The sequence below is a fragment of the Pieris napi genome, chromosome 9 (assembly GCF_905475465.1).
Source record: "Pieris napi chromosome 9, ilPieNapi1.2, whole genome shotgun sequence".
NCBI lineage: Eukaryota > Metazoa > Arthropoda > Insecta > Lepidoptera > Pieridae > Pieris > Pieris napi.
In genome coordinates this window covers 4,679,550-4,695,699 of record NC_062242.1, presented here as the reverse complement: position 1 = coordinate 4,695,699, position 16,150 = coordinate 4,679,550, and the positions used below count along the sequence as shown (strand labels likewise).

Here is a 16,150-nt window from a genome sequence, read left to right as displayed (position 1 = left end):
ACGAATTATTTCTCGGTTAGCTCTTTCAAATTTATTCTAAGTGTTATTTGTTTAAAATCTCGTACATAGGATATGTTGATAGACATAGTGAGAAATGAATTTTTGCGTCTGTTTAATTTTTTTCAGGCAGTTGGTCAGTCTTCTAACTCAAAACAATTATTGTAGCGTCCGTCCGATATGTAGGTAGGTACACTATTGTTACATGTGTACTAATTAATATATACTAAATAGGTACCGATTGTGTATTTTATGTATATTTTGTCTATTAAAATAAACAAATCCAATCTGAATTCATGCGCTAACTATTAAGCTAATGCCTGAATAGAATTATTACATAAGATTAATAAGTCATTTACCTTTATGTAAGATGTTTATACTCGCATCCTCAATTTTTTAAAGTGAAAACGCGGTTTATCCAGATGAAATTACTGCAATTTCTTGAAATTCGTCCTACGACTATTTAGATCGTTATTTGTGATTGCAAAATATGTTTTTCTTAAATGCTTTCCTGTATTTGGAATAAAAGTACATATTATGGTGGATCAATTAAAAGAACCGCACAATCAGCCATATAAAACTAGCATGCAAATGTCAAATTAAAAGCAATTAAATTATGTATTATAACATATTTTATCTTAAGGTGAAACATTAACAAAGACAACATTACAATAGCTAGGTAATAGTTATCTAAATTGTTACTAGAGGTAAAGTACTAGAAATGAAATACGTAAACAAATTTTTATAATTTTATTTATAAATTGCGTTTAACTTAACCTAAAGTTTATCTAATATAAACACAATTATATGAGAGTGTGTACTTAAACAAAACAATTTTATCTACATGCGATTATACATTCGTTTTAAATATTTGTAATTTTATACAAAATTGGTCTACTTAGTAAAATCACAAGCATAAAATAATATAAACTATCTAAACATAATAAAATAAAAACGCATTACGCATTATATAATCTAGTCGCACATAAATCATACTTAGTAGTAATATGAAAAGTCAGTCGTTTACTAAATCATAAATAATAAATAAAATACTCGAAAAATTCTCAAATTAATAATTTTATCAATACCATCATTTACATACAGATAATTATTCTCTTTATAGATTTTTAAATTGCATGACACTTTTCATTTTAATTCAGTAAAAATTAAGCATATTTTTACGTATACTTTCATGATTCATCGTTTTAGTTAAGAGGTACTGATACCTCCCTTGCAGTAATGCCATCGGAACGTAATCGAGAAAGGAGAGACTTATAAACTACAGGTGCGAAGGGCAGGACGACGCCTCGCTCTTGAATTTCCCCTGAAAAATAAGTCTTAATTAATAAGCAAAAAAAAATATTTCCAAAAAGAAGTATACCATCCGTGGCGAGATGGATGTATATTGGTGAATTTTTTAAATCGATTCACTATCCATTACAAAAAATGTAATTTATATAAATGTAACTGATCAAATGCGTGGGTAAAGGATATCGTATGAACTGGCTCGTACTATAGTTTAAGTGTGAATACAAGTGACAAGCCGCATATCCTCATACATATAGGACGCAGAGGATCCCATAACTTGGAAAAGCTTCTGGTGACCGGTAGAGTCAAAGGGCACGAGACCCCGAGGCCTCGCTGGACAGACCAAGTTAAGGTCCTTTAAGGCCTTATTTCGCTAAGGCTTGCTGAAGACAGGGGGGAATGGTGGAAGCAACACCAACATGACTTTCAATAATAAAGAACGCGACTAAAGAAGAAGAAGTTACGACTAGTTAGTGTATTGTGTATGTATCACCAATAACTTACCATCGAGAACCATCTTTGCAGCAATAGCTGTGGGTAGACCAACAGTGCGGGCCATAGCCGTGTGAGTAGCGGGATCCCCTCGCACCGTCATTGTCACTTCACGTCTCTCTTTCCTACCGTCACTCCATGTCACACCTATCTCATGGCGGAGGACCACAAAGTCTGTTTCGTCTTTCTCTATGAAAGGAATAAAGTACATTACAGTATATTATTTATGTATACTATATTGCACATAATACAATTTGCACACAAACCTAAAAAAAGTATATACAACAAAATATGTAGTGCAACGCGTGCATCGATATTAAGCGTCTTACAGATAACTTCTTTATAGAATACAAAACTAATTATTTTCAAAACGTAATTTAATAAATACAACTAATTTCTAAACAACGCGAAAGGTAATAAAAGCAAATAAATAAATAAATTATAGATATAATTAACTACTTTGCTGTAATTGGTTCCATAGTCCATTTCCGTGAATTTCCCCTACATTGTACCCGTGAATCTAATGGGTGTTATAAATACAAAAATAAATTTTTAACTTGCAAAACTCATCCTATCAAATGTAATATTTAATTTCGTGTGAGCGTAATGCAATTAACTGCGTTTTAATCTGAAAATGTGTAATATTCTTTTATTTCGGTGGGATTGTTTTGAATTGCAATATTCTTGTTTGCTTTAAATAAACTAAATCAAGTTTAAAAATAACGTTGTAAGTTTTAAAGTACTCACCTGTCCCTTTTTATCACAGCGTAAACAGAAATTGACAGAAAAGAACGTAAGAGTAGTTTTGTTAAAGTTAACTAATACTTACCGAGTTGCAGTCTCTTGCTAAGATAACGGCTGATAGTGTTTAGCGGGGAGCTGCACTTGATAATAGGTTCGTCGCTAAGAAAGCCCAGGGACTCGATTGCCTGAGCACCATTAGTGCCTATACGTTCCACTAGCCGAGTCTTAAGGTTCTCGTAGAATATTGAACAATCCATTAAACCAAGTAGTTCACAGGCAAATTCTCTCTAAAGAAGAAAGAGAAATAACGATGCATAAAAAACTGTTTTGCGAATAAGTTATTGAAATCTTCACTATGGCTCAATGAAGTGTTAAGTCCGAATTAACCACTCTGAGCGTAAGATTAAAAAGTAAGGTGATCGCTAAGTATGTATGGTTAAGTGTGAAGGTATGTCTAAAACGTATTTACATACGGAAGTTACAAATGCTGCCAAGTCTGGACTCTGAATCATACCCGAGTAAAATTGTGTACTCACCCAAGTAATCTGTGGTCCTTCAGGGTGTAGAGACGGATGGGGATTCGGATCTATGAACCCGAATAGCTGTAAAGCCTTAATGGTTTCCGCAAAACCTAAAAATGTGGAAAATTATTTTATTAAAAACTTATTTTTACAGAATACACTATTGCAACAAGTATTAAAAAAGTAATAAATAATTTTTATAATAACATTAGGAATAGTGTGATAATCGCTAATATATTCTGACCAGCCTCCCACAACGAGGGCTAGTGCATAAATTAATAAAAACATATATATATGAGGTACACAATAACGTAAAAAAAATGACAAAAAATACCCAAGATAGCATTAATAAGAAATACCAAGACCATGCAATTAAAAATATGCTTTTATTAGATTAAAAAGTAAAATTGTATTTTCATTAGAAAAACTTTTTTTTTTGGATTTGTAAAATATTTGACCATTACGTCCAAGTTACATAGTTTTCGTTAGTAGCGCATCGTTTTAAGTTAATTTTACCATGTAAAACCGCCTAACGCAGGTCGTGTATAAAAAACGTTCTTAGATTACATTACCTCTGTACCTCAAGGTCCCTCTGAACATTGTGTGAGCGTCCTCTATTCCATATAAAGTAGAATATGAAGTACTATCTCTGTTAGGGAACCCTTCGAAAGCAAACCCGGGTAGGAAGTCAAGTTCTCGCGCCACGGACATAAGCTCTCCACCGCTTAATACTTCGACAATCTGAAAATTCATTATAACGAAGTATTGATTCACTGTAAGTTCTACTTGACAAAAATTGTGATATTTTGGGAATTGTATTTCATTATGATGATCTAAGGCTTCCAAGCAAGTCGTCATAGTCGTAGAATAGTGGCGGATCTGACAAATAGTAAACTTTACAGGGCAGCCATTTCAATATAATATAATCATGTTAGTTTTTATCATAACTATTTTAATTCTTATTCTGTTATTATGAAAATTGGCATACAACCAACAAAAGGGTTTGTTTTGGAACAAAATAAAAATAATAACGTTAATTAAATTACAGTTTCTAGAAAAATCACATGTTTATTTCAAATCTGTCACTTTTCCGACTGATTAATTTGAAATTAAAATACATGGATTAAAATATTGGATATGATAAAAAGTGGATTTTTGACTTCAAATCCGACATTGTTCTACGATTATTACGAAGTGTTTACGTATTTATCTAGTTTCGTAATTGTTGTATACAAGAATTTTTAATCAGGTATATGCCTTAATGCTCAGTCCAAAGTTACTATAAACACCTTTTAGTACTTTTTTTAGATATGAGTATTAGCGGCGCTCTTACCGGCCAAGAAAAGTATGTGGCACTGTTAATGAAGCTGACAGGTATTTAGGAAGTTGGTTTAATATTGTTAAATTACTGTTTAATAATTCAGATATCAGCTAAAAAGGTAGGTAGGTACCGAACAAATTACCTTAGCTAGATTAATACCGTGTCAAAGGTTTAAAAATTAAAAAATATTGAAAACAATAATTTAAGTCTCGTAACAGGCATAGCCATAAATGAATTTTTTTGGTAACTTCTGAGAAAAGTATCATTCGCTGTGAACAGAATTCAAGACCGGGAACAGTTGGGGTAAATGATTTAATTTATGGCGCTTTTTGAGCAAGTGAAGAAATTTATAATACGAAATTACTTACTGAATTTAATGTCATTGTTACGAATTCGCTTTGAGAATTTATAAAATCTAGATTGTTTCGGAGACAGACAACAGTAATCGGTTTTAACCTTAGGAACCACGAATAATAAATAAAGCTACTCATGTTGTACTAGTAAAGTCTACTTCACCTGTCCTTTGCTAAGATATTTAGCCGCGGAAATAGTATTGAGGAGAACTCCGCGAGGATTCCATGAGAATTTGTACCGGAGCGCATTGTCACTGAACTCAGGCGCAGGTAACCCTAGAAAAAAATGTTTACGGTGTATTGGATTAAATTAGCAGTTCAAGTGTCTTTTAGCAATAGATTGACAGATAACAATTTGATATTAATAATTTCTAGTAAATTAAAGACAATATTATTAGTAAATTAAGTAATTCGAATGACAAGACCAAAACAGGCTGCAAATGCTTCATACCACCACAGTAAGAGACGAAGGAGTCAACTCTTCCCCCGTGGTTCTGGACATCATGGATACACTCAAGTGCCAAAAGGTGATCGATGCCTGGGTCGAGACCGATCTCGTTTAGAATTGTTACGCCAGCCTCTTTGGCTCTGAAAATGTGTTTTGAAATGAATGATGATTTTGACTGATCAAAATTTGGACTCTTTGACAAATACAATTTGAATTTACACAAAATTTTGATTATTGTAGCGTAATGGTTTCGTAAACGTTATTAGTAGTAAGTATTAATAAAGCAACTGGACAACGAGAGTCTCTTAGTGGTATCTATCGAATTCTTGAATGGTTAACATCATTACATTTAAAAATATTTCCTTTTTATTATTTACTTCATATAACTGTAGTGCTTTCTATAGTAGCAAATGTCATAAGTATACTCACACATCGTGTAGCTCCTTTACTTCAGGTTGAACATAGGAAGCGGTCACCATGTGAGCTCCTGCACTAATACATGCTCTTGCAACGGCCCCGTGTAAGTCATACGGAAGTAGTGAAACGACAACTCGCGCCTTTGATGCTAACGCAGCAAGAGCGTTTTCATCATTCGCTTCTAGATATTCCGATCGGACGCTGTACTTTTCAGCTAGAGCGTCTGCTTCCTCTTTGAATTGTGATGCTTCAAAGATAACATAATTATGACTGTAGCAATAGCATGTAATCATAAAACTAAGTACCTACTATTGGAGCGCTATGGTACCAAGGACGGCGGAGTGAGGGATTTAGAAAATACTCATGTCAAGTGTAATCTAAATTAACGTAGCATTTTTGATAATATCTGTTTAAATTGAAATGATTTAAATAATATGTAGATAATATAAAATAATAGAGAGCGTGACTAACTGTTACTTGGGACAACCTATGTCTGTTTGATCATTATAAGATTCTGTAAAAAATAGGTGGTGAGTAAAACACGAAATGAAAATAAAATCGAGTAAGATATATTATGAAATAATATAAAATGTATTTAAAAAATTAACACCAGATTTCCGATACAATTAAAACGGAGTGATAGTTCAAGAAAATAATGAAAAATACCTATAGTTACTGCAACATTCTTGTCTCTAGCGAGGTATTCAACGACAGGGGCAGACACTAATCCACTACCGAGGATTACAATTGGCACTTGCTGGTCGTGGCCTTCTACCTTATGACGGGAACGGCTGAAAGTATTTGACATATTAAGAATTATATATGTATAATGATAAATATATATAGTTCTATCACAAAACCATTTATTAACAACTAACTAAAAATAAAATAAAAACTTACTTCGTATTAGCCATTCTCAACTCATTGATGTATTCAAATGGAGGCGTGAGCTGACCGTTGCTTGTGATAATAGCCTGTAACACAACATACTTTATAGATAATATGTAATTTTTCATTTAATTTTATCATTTATTCTTATCGTTATAGGTGAGACGTGGAAAACAAATATATAGGAGTGATTGTATAATTTATTAAAAACATAGTCCAGACTGACAGTAATGTATGTCCCTTCCCCATAAAGCAACTCGCAAAGAGGTCCTAAAGTCCGATGAGCGGGCTGGTGCTCTACAATATATTAAATGATTTGAGTCTCTGAAGTGGCCTTTTCATGTTGAACCAGCCTTTAGCATAGCCACCACGACTTAGGCTTCTAAAGGACGCTGAATTGCAAGTGAGATACAGATAGATGTTCTTTTATTTTCGCAACTCATACTAGAGCTGGAGTTTTGTGAATATCCTTGTAATTAATTATATTCTAAAACACATCGTAAATTTGGATAAAATTTCTAGCCTGGTTGCTGAAAACAAAGGATGTCCCAGTGCGCTTACACGTAGAACACTACAGTGGGGAATATTGCATTGAAATTCACCCTATATAAGGAAAAAACATGAGAACTATCAGTAAATAAGATATAATAGTGTTAATCAGTTTGTAAATAGACTGTTTACTAATATAAACATCTTACTAAATGTCCATCAACCTTTATCTAGTGAAAGTATTCAGGGCGAGTTATCTTTCTTTATTAATGGAAGCGATAAACTTAACAATATGTACTGCGTAGATAGAATTGTTTTGTAATAAAATTGTTTAATATTTATTAATACATCGACAAATTAATTTAAGATATTACTTTCATCATGAAGATTTCTATAACTAATTTAACGATGGTTATGGAGTCGAGAACGATAAGGGACAGTATACAGATATAGAATAAAATTACACGTTGAATTGAAAACATCCTCCCCTCAGTTTTTTGTAATCCGTTATAAAATCAAATTTGATTTTTTTTTCTAATGCTTTTCATATAGGTATTCTCGTCAACCTTCATATTCAGAACTGACACGACATGGCTGGAGGCAGAAAAACTTTACTCCGACTTACCTTACAGACGTAAAAATACACCTAAACTATTGGTGTTTTGCGTTTACTACTTGTTCATAGTACTTACTTCTTAGAGAATATTAATTAAGTCACTTTTATGTAAAAATTTATCTAATTGAACAATTCTAATTTAATGTAAAGTGTAACGGGACAATTACCTTATTACATTACAGTTTTGACTACCTACCCCTTGTACGGCTTGTGCGAATTTGTGTTCGTTAAGTGGTCGTGATGCGTCAGAACTCATTATATCTTCAGCATACGGGAAGAGAAGGTCTCCAAAGAAATCTGTGGATTCTCTTGGGAGTTGTGTTGGCATATTGTCGATGGAGCATACTAGAACTCCAGGGCCTTTGAAACTGAAAAAAATATACATGAAGTATACCAAGTAAGTAGATTAAACTATTTGTGTAACTTTTGAACAGGACTCGCGAAGTTTTGTTAAAATTCATGTGAATTAGTTTAGTATCTTAAAATTTAGTTTTTTTAATCTTAATTTAATTCCTTTTTTAAATGATAATAACGAAATATACAAATTCTCATTTGCATCTCAATTTTCTTTAGCTAAAAGATTTTCCATTAATATAAACTTTTAATTTTAAAAACTACCAAATAAAGCGAGTAAATTTGAAAAGATATTTCACATCCATTACCTCTTAGTATCTTTATTTCTGTCAGCATCATAAAGACAAAATGGTGTATCGATGGTGGTACATTCGTTCATAAATTCGATAGAGCCGCCTGGATCAGCCGATATGTCGCAGATGGCCAGCATTCTATCGTATAAAATTCAATCATTACTCCAACGTGATGCTGTCTTGCTACTTTACAATGCAATATTATACAATGTAATATATAATTGAGCTTAATTGATATTCTCATTAGCGGCGAGTTTTCACATTTGCCGCCATTAGGCCTATAAATTTCATCCGCCCCTTCTAACCTCTGCGTATCAATAATCTACCTTACAAGCAATAATTAAAATTTTGGCAATTATTTTTATCACGTTTACTTTATCGTCAACATTACATCATCTTTTTTCGTTATTAATATTATTGTGAACTAATCGTTGTGTATTTACTAGGATATTAATATATAAATAGTCTTTGGGTATATTGCTGAGCTAATCAAGTACTAATGTTATTATTTTTGTAAGGGAACAGAATTTGTTTTGCCGTCCTCTCTCATACTCCACTTCAACAAACAAACACAAATGTCAAGTGAAGTATAACAATTTAAAACCAACATTCATATGTAAGTATGTAGCATAATTAGCAAATAGAATATTATTAACAAATAAACGGGACCTGTGGGGTAATGCTGGTGCACCGACACTGGTTGGCAGCCATGGTGTATGTGAAGGCAGTAGAAGATGTTTAGCATCAGGTATCGTTAGCAGCTTTGGACTGTCCACAGCCCAGTAGATACAATTTACTAATACTGATGTGTATGGGGCAATCTATAAAAAAAACATTTTTCAATACCATTTGTTCATACTACTTAAAACTAAACATTCACTAGAAGCTCAACGTGTCTCAAGAAAAAGTTAATAAGGCTAGATCTGAGACGCCACTGCATTATTATTAAGGTAATTGGATTGTAATTTAATACTTTTTGACGATTCGAATTAAGTTTTTTAATGTTGACGAGTTCAGCTTATAATGTTACTTGGTTTACTACATTAACAGTTAATCATAACTTGTGTATCGGATATAAACTCGATTATTACATTATTTACGATTAACTGGACGTTTAAGTGCTTTTCAATAATTATGTTTTTACGGACTATTGTAAATGGCAACTTCGCGCCGATAGATGGCGATAAGTGGGCGACATTAAACTATCGTGACAGCTAGTTCAACTTTTCTCGTATAGGTAGGTTTGTAGGTAGTATATTATTACTTTTTCTGAGAGTAGCTTTGTAAAGAATAGTAAAGAACTGATAATAAAATAATTAATTTGAAATATTATTCTTACATTACTAACCTTGATTAATACTTCAAAACAGATTACAGGGTAAATAATAAAAATTGTTATCATTTATTAATAGATTAGATTAGGTACCTAGATCTCCAATGATCTATCGTTTTTATAGTAATTAATCCATTTTTATCAACGGAAAACAGTAGATATTTAACAAAGGACTGATAATATGAATTTAAAAAAAAAATGCATTAATTATGTTTCCATCAGATTCCGCGATTGTCTTTTACCTTTTGTGCGAATGTAGAGATGTATCGTTCTGGATGCTCCTCATATTCTTGAGGATCATAGCCACCTCCGTTCTTTCTTACCAAGTGGTGACGGCGTCTTACTTCACAACCGTAAATTTTGTTCGGACCTACGCAAAAAATATCCATGATACATTATTTCAATATCTTTGAATTAAAATCTATACTTTATTTAGATTTAAAATACTGTTCGTAATCTATCGCTGAGTATAAACACAATATAAGTGAAAGACACGAATACTTTATTTTTTGGTTTTTCTTTACAAACATCTGGTTTATAAGTTAATGTTCTAAACAGTTCAAAAGTATCCTTAGTAAATAAACATACTTATCAGGGTGCATGTTTTGTAGCCTTCCTAACTATATCTTATCAGTAATTGCATAAATAATATTGGCGATTCATTGTCATATCCAAGGAGATCAATTAATGCAAAAATATTGACTTAGTAAACTTACTTCCATGCTCAGCGACCTTCCTCAACATTTCTGGTGGTACATATTCGTGTGGTAGCTCTTGAAAGATTTCTTGACTGCCCTAAAAACTTGTTTAATAAGCGCAAAGGTTTTTTTAGCTTTCTAAAGGTTACATCTTAGATTATTACAGCATTTGTACCTATCCTAATACTGGGATATTATCCTTCTAACTACCTAATAGACAATGTAATTAAAAAGCGTATACCGCAGCTTTATAGCGGATTTTTTACCGACCTCAAAAAAACAACGAAGGAGGAGATTCTTAATTTGACGTGTTACTTTTTTGTAAAAATAATTAAAACAATCATTCTTGGATAACAATAAAGCCAGAATGCATTAATAAAAGATAAATAGGATCGATTTTTTTTGGTTCCGTTACAGAAAATATAAAATTGTATGTCTATAAAAGGTATCATTAATTCACTACACCCTCACCTGCGATACATTTCCTGACCCAGTAAAGACAAAAGTAAGAGGTCCCAGTGATTTGGGCATCATCCCTAAGGATACTTCATAGCCGGCGTCTCGGATGGCTTGACGAGCCATACTTGAACTGCGATAGTTGTGCGCTGGACCAACGTGCTACAGAATTCGAATGTTTTTTTAGAGCGGCTCATTATTGCTATTACAAAATGTATTTGCTACTTTAATTAAAGAGATATTGAATTATCGCCGAATTTTAATCTACTAGCTTACTCTATATTTGCAAATAAGCTACATTGATAAGGAACAATATTATCATAGATGGTTAAAAAATGTTTTACGTATTTGTTCAAACTATATCTACGATACGCGACATGATATCCTGAATGAACAACTACTTAATACTTTTTAGGAAATAGTAAGACACTGTTTTAGACAAGCCTTGCGATTCTGTAAAACACTTTTCGAACTGTCACAGCGGTTTTATTTCTACGATTAGAATGCAATTCAGAAACAAGACTTATAGACCAGTCATTATAGACATTCGAAATCGAAAATTTGATAATAATTCCAAAAGTTTTCAAACTTCGGTCAAGTGAATGGTACATTGGGACGACAATAAATCTCATTTTGCGACCTTGTCCGCAGTCCGGAACATTGTTAAAATTGCAATTAAATTAATTTTTGCTGTATGGTCGTGAAAAAAATTCCAAAAGTTCTGCAAACTTGGGGAAGTTTTCGATATAATATTTCATATCACGTATAAAATTTGCAACCAACCTAAGTGTACGGAACATTTTTAGTTATTTATTTTATTTTCGATATATCTGTCAAATTTGCAGAACTTTTGGAACGTTTTCCTTCAGAAGAATAAAGAAAAACATTAATTTTTAATAACAAAAAATGTTCCGTACACTTAAATTGGTTGCAAATTTGACACGTGATGTAAAATAATATATTTAACACCACTCCAACTCCAACTTTGCAGAACTTTTGGAATTTTGGTCTCAAGAACTGAGCAAATTATCATTTATTGCATTTTTAACAATGTTCCGGACCGCAGAGCAGGTTGCAAAATTTTATAGTTTGTTTTAATACCACTCCCGACCTTACATCAAAATTTGAAAACTCTTGGAATTATAATGAATTAATTGTCTTGACTGACTGGACTATTAGCACGAATTATGACTCCCGTATGTCACAATCCAATACATTTTTGTCATACGGGAGTCAGATTTAGTTTTAAGCCTCGTTTCTGAATTTTTATCAGCATACACGCGAATTTCTTATTATCTAATTACTAACCATAAACGGCGTGTGGTGTCCCAAAGCGAGTAGTCTTAGTCCAAGTCCGTGTAAAATGTTAATCATACCAGCAACCCCAGCATATTTGCCAAAAGCTACCACACGGTTTCCAGAGTCATCCATCAACTTCTCATAGTCTATTAAACGAATGTTCTGGGAAAAACGATAAATTTACGTAGGTACATACTTTTCAGTATGAATATTATATTTAACTCACGCGGTACAAATAAATATAAAGAGGAATTTTGTAGATTATATTATGTGCATAAATCATAATTAGGTGCAAATATTTGTTAAAAATAATAGCTTCTTGTTATATTTACTGTAGAATATTGACTAGGGTGAATCTATGTCTAATCGTAAAGAAATATATTTGTTTACTAATAAATATATTTTTGTGTATTTATATATTTTATTCATACTTTACCTTTGCTAATATGGCATCCAGCATTGGCATATTAGCTTCCTGGGCCTTAATAGTATGTGAAAAGAAACAATATGTCTTATTCGGTATAAGAAGATCAACCGGAACTTGCTTTACGCCAAATATTACGCCTGCTTCGCTTATGTCTTCTTGAACTACAGCCCCAGCGTTTATGTAGGACTGAAATTTTTTTTTTTTGTTAAGTGGGATGTAAACGATGCTTTGGTATTACATGTATTGGTATAAAAGTTGGGAGAATTCGCCCAGGATTCAGATGTCTACGCTAACATCTCACTACAATCAGTGTTACCAAGTGCATTATAAATGGCTAGTATCACTGAAGCTAAGCTCAAACGATGAGCCAAATAGAAAGAACGAAGCACATAATGGAATAGTCGTAATGAAATATCGTAGCAGTTTTACCTGCATAGGGTATGCTCTCCGGTTCGAGGGCTGAACAATAACTTTGACACCTTGTCGAACGAGCCGGCTGACGTTGGAGGGAGAAAATGGCGCTCGTCGCTCCCATACTGACTGGTCCTCTCTGCGTATTGCTATTACTCGACGATGCTAATGAAAATGGTATGGTTTTCAACTCATTAAGACTTAACAATCCAATACAATTAATTTTTACATACCTAATTAAAAGTTTGCTTGATAAAGCTTTAAACCAGGGTAGGGTTAACCTACTCCTCATTAAAATTTTGAACAACTCTCTAACATAAAAATATTCATGTTTATTGGGATTTTAGTTACGTGCATTTTTATACAAAATATTAAATAAACGTTAACGTTTTGGTTGATGGCAAATTAAAGCATCACAAAAATCTAAATAATAAGACTTTAAGTCAGATATCTTTGATAATACGTAAAAGTGATTTCGTAATTTTATTTGAAATGTTAATGGTTGCAAGTGCTTACAAACATTTTGACAAAAAAAAACTTGGCAATTTTAAAAAATTACGGAGAGTTGATTGCCAGTTCTTCTCGTCCCTTGATTTGAGAACTGGCAATAGATTTGAATTAAGAACCATTAACTTTTTTACTAACGTTACGTTATGTACACTCATGAAGAGTGTACATAACGTAACCAACATAAATAAATGATATTTTTATTTCGTAATTATTTAAAATGTGTGAATGTCCCGCATCTCATAAAATAGGGCTGTACTTTAAAATAGGTATTTATTATTTACATTGGTTGTTACTTGTTGTGTATAAAGAACTCAACACACCTTCGAGATACAGACCAAAGAAAATAATAAATATTGATAAAAGCTGATTAAAAAGTTGTTTCCATCGTAACGTCAGCTTATCTTCATTTTATGGAATTTTAATAATAGATATCGCTATATCTGGTGCAATTAAAATAATTACCAATATGAAAATATATCAAATTAAAAACGTACTAATTTCCTGCTTACATAAATATTGAAAAAAATCTCTAAAAATATATTTCTTCGTATCTTGCTAAACGAAGGTTTGCAATATTTTGTGTTAATTTTGGTAAAGAGTATAATATTTATAAAACAGAGTTCAGTCAACAATATCTTCTTAAAAGTCTATCTAATACTGTTTTAGTTGTTTGGGTAGAATAAATTCCACCAGAAGAACGTTATTCCGGAAAAAATATTAATAAAATATTTTAACCATGTATTTTAAATAAGTAAAGTAAATAAAATCTATATAATGGATTAAAGGTACCAATTGAGGATTAAATATCAAATTAAAAACCTGACTAATGTAATTGCAAATTGTTAAAAAAAAAATTAATTAATTTTATCTTATTAAGTAAAGCAATTATTTTATAAGGTAACTTATAAAAAATAATTAAATACGTAAAATATTATACTTAATTAGATGTTGATTTATAAAACATACCTTAGATGTAGAATAGTAGGCAATTCGCTTCAATAAATAATTCTTTCCCCGAACGGGCGCTGCTTTGTAGAACATTATTTACAATCACATACAACAATTAAAGTTAAATGCAGATAAACTATAGAGACGACTGCTATGTAAGGAATACTTACGTATTAATAATAATCTATTTGTTACATTATATTACCCTGTACGTAATACCCCAAGACAAGAAAACGAAAATACTATGACGTTGCATGAAGATAAGACGCCCTACATTTTTTATAATAATTTATTGGTATCAGGTCAAGGAAAATTAAATGAAACAAAAAAAAAAAAAAAACTCAACCGATTCTTATGAAATTTTTTATGCATATTCAGTAAGTCTGAGAATCGGCTACTAACTATCTTTCAAACCCCCTAAATGATAAGGGGTGTACGGTGTACCAAAAATTATAATACAGCATACAAAATTACACACAACCCCTAATTTTCACCCCTCTACGATTTCATTTCAACCCCTATTTTTTATTATTGAATATAGTTAATAATTTTTATTTCACTAAAAAAATGTTTCCTAGAAATAATATAATATGTAGGTACATGGCCAAACAAACGTTTGCCGGGTCGGCTAGTAATTATATAATATTTCATAATTTTATCACATTAATACCTATAGACCAGTGCAGATAGCCTTTAAAATAAATAAATGGTAATAAAGGGAAGGGGATGACGGGTCTGGGCGTTACTGCATACGATTTTTTGCATTTTCTGAGCAGATTTACTATGGTAATATATATATATTTTTATACCACAGGAAAGTAGAGATTTCAACGCACTGAAAGCACATCAACTTTTTGGAAAAAGCTGAAATTTTGACGTCAGAATTTTCGATTGAAAATTAGGGTGTTTTTTCGATATTAATTCAAAATAATGTGAAAAAATAAATATTTTTAATCAAATAAATTACAGTATATTTGGGATATAATAAGGTAAGTTTTCACCAAATTTCGTTTAAAAAAATAAATTTTTGTAAAAGATAGAAATAAAAAACCAAAAAGGTGGTTTTTTGAATTTTTCACCTAAATTTTGAGGTTATGTGAAAAATCTGCAAATACAAAAGTTGTAGATCTTTTTATTGCCTACAACTTTGCCATTTAACTTTCTTCGATAGGACTTTTAGTTTTGCCGGAAATCGAGATAAACCGTTTTTTACCCTTAAAACTCCCCCTCCTACCCTTCCCGACCTCAGATCGACCGTAATTTATTTTTCCTTTCATTTTGATCATATTCCCCTGCTTTTCTAATGGGTTTCATCCTACTGTAATTTTTTTTGGTTTCAAAAATTATCGGCACTGGTCTACTATAAATATATTCGTAATTGAAAGTCGAAAATAATATTCTTTTACAATTCTTAAGTCATTAAAAATCTAGATTTGTGTACACAATAATTGTAAACTGAAATAGGCCACACGTATCGCCATATCAGCCTGTGGACGCCCACTGCTTAATATAGTCCTCTGGCTTCTAACTTCTTCCTTAAAAGTTCAGTTCGACCGGGGTTCCGCACTCTGCACCCAGCGGTCTCTTCCATCCGTAGCGTGACATAATATATAGATTATACATAGGTTATGGATATATTTCTAGTGCCAGGATAAAATATCAGTCCAGCGCTAAAATAGTTCCTTTGTTCTTGAGTCTTCACCGAACTGAACATTGCTATTTATTGTGGCGCAAAAAGTAAGTTCAGTTGCAGTGAACTTAAATAAACAAAACACTAATGTACAGCAATAAGTACTAATTATTGTACTGAAATATTCCTATTATATG

At 32.0% G+C, this 16,150-nt stretch overlaps 1 protein-coding gene across 1 annotated transcript; it reads right to left on the bottom strand.

Annotated features, from left to right (window-relative positions):
* Positions 1–732: 732 nt before the first annotated feature.
* LOC125052192 (alpha-aminoadipic semialdehyde synthase, mitochondrial) lies at positions 733–14,512 on the bottom strand. The gene is made up of 20 exons (XM_047652850.1): positions 14,342–14,512; positions 12,884–13,030; positions 12,464–12,640; positions 12,037–12,189; positions 10,744–10,890; positions 10,291–10,369; positions 9,817–9,944; positions 8,911–9,062; positions 8,257–8,379; positions 7,791–7,962; positions 6,502–6,575; positions 6,268–6,392; positions 5,614–5,848; positions 5,188–5,324; positions 4,900–5,012; positions 3,635–3,803; positions 3,078–3,172; positions 2,627–2,828; positions 1,810–1,986; positions 733–1,321 (listed from the first exon to the last, which is right to left on the bottom strand). Exons 1-20 carry the CDS (start codon positions 14,414–14,416, stop codon positions 1,203–1,205), a joined length of 2,799 nt encoding a protein of 932 aa, XP_047508806.1. The 5' UTR covers positions 14,417–14,512; the 3' UTR covers positions 733–1,202.
* Positions 14,513–16,150: the final 1,638 nt, after the last annotated feature.

Coding starts and splice junctions, on each gene's coding strand:
- LOC125052192 (XM_047652850.1), bottom strand. CDS start 14,416: ATGTTCTACAAAGCAGCGCCCGTTCGGGGAAAGAATTATTTATTGAAG. Junction 6,393..6,501: donor TTGAGAATGGCTAATACGAA/GTAAGTTTTTAT, acceptor AAATACTTTCAG/CCGTTCCCGTCATAAGGTAG. Junction 5,849..6,267: donor GAATGTTGCAGTAACTATAG/GTATTTTTCATT, acceptor TTATCTTTGAAG/CATCACAATTCAAAGAGGAA.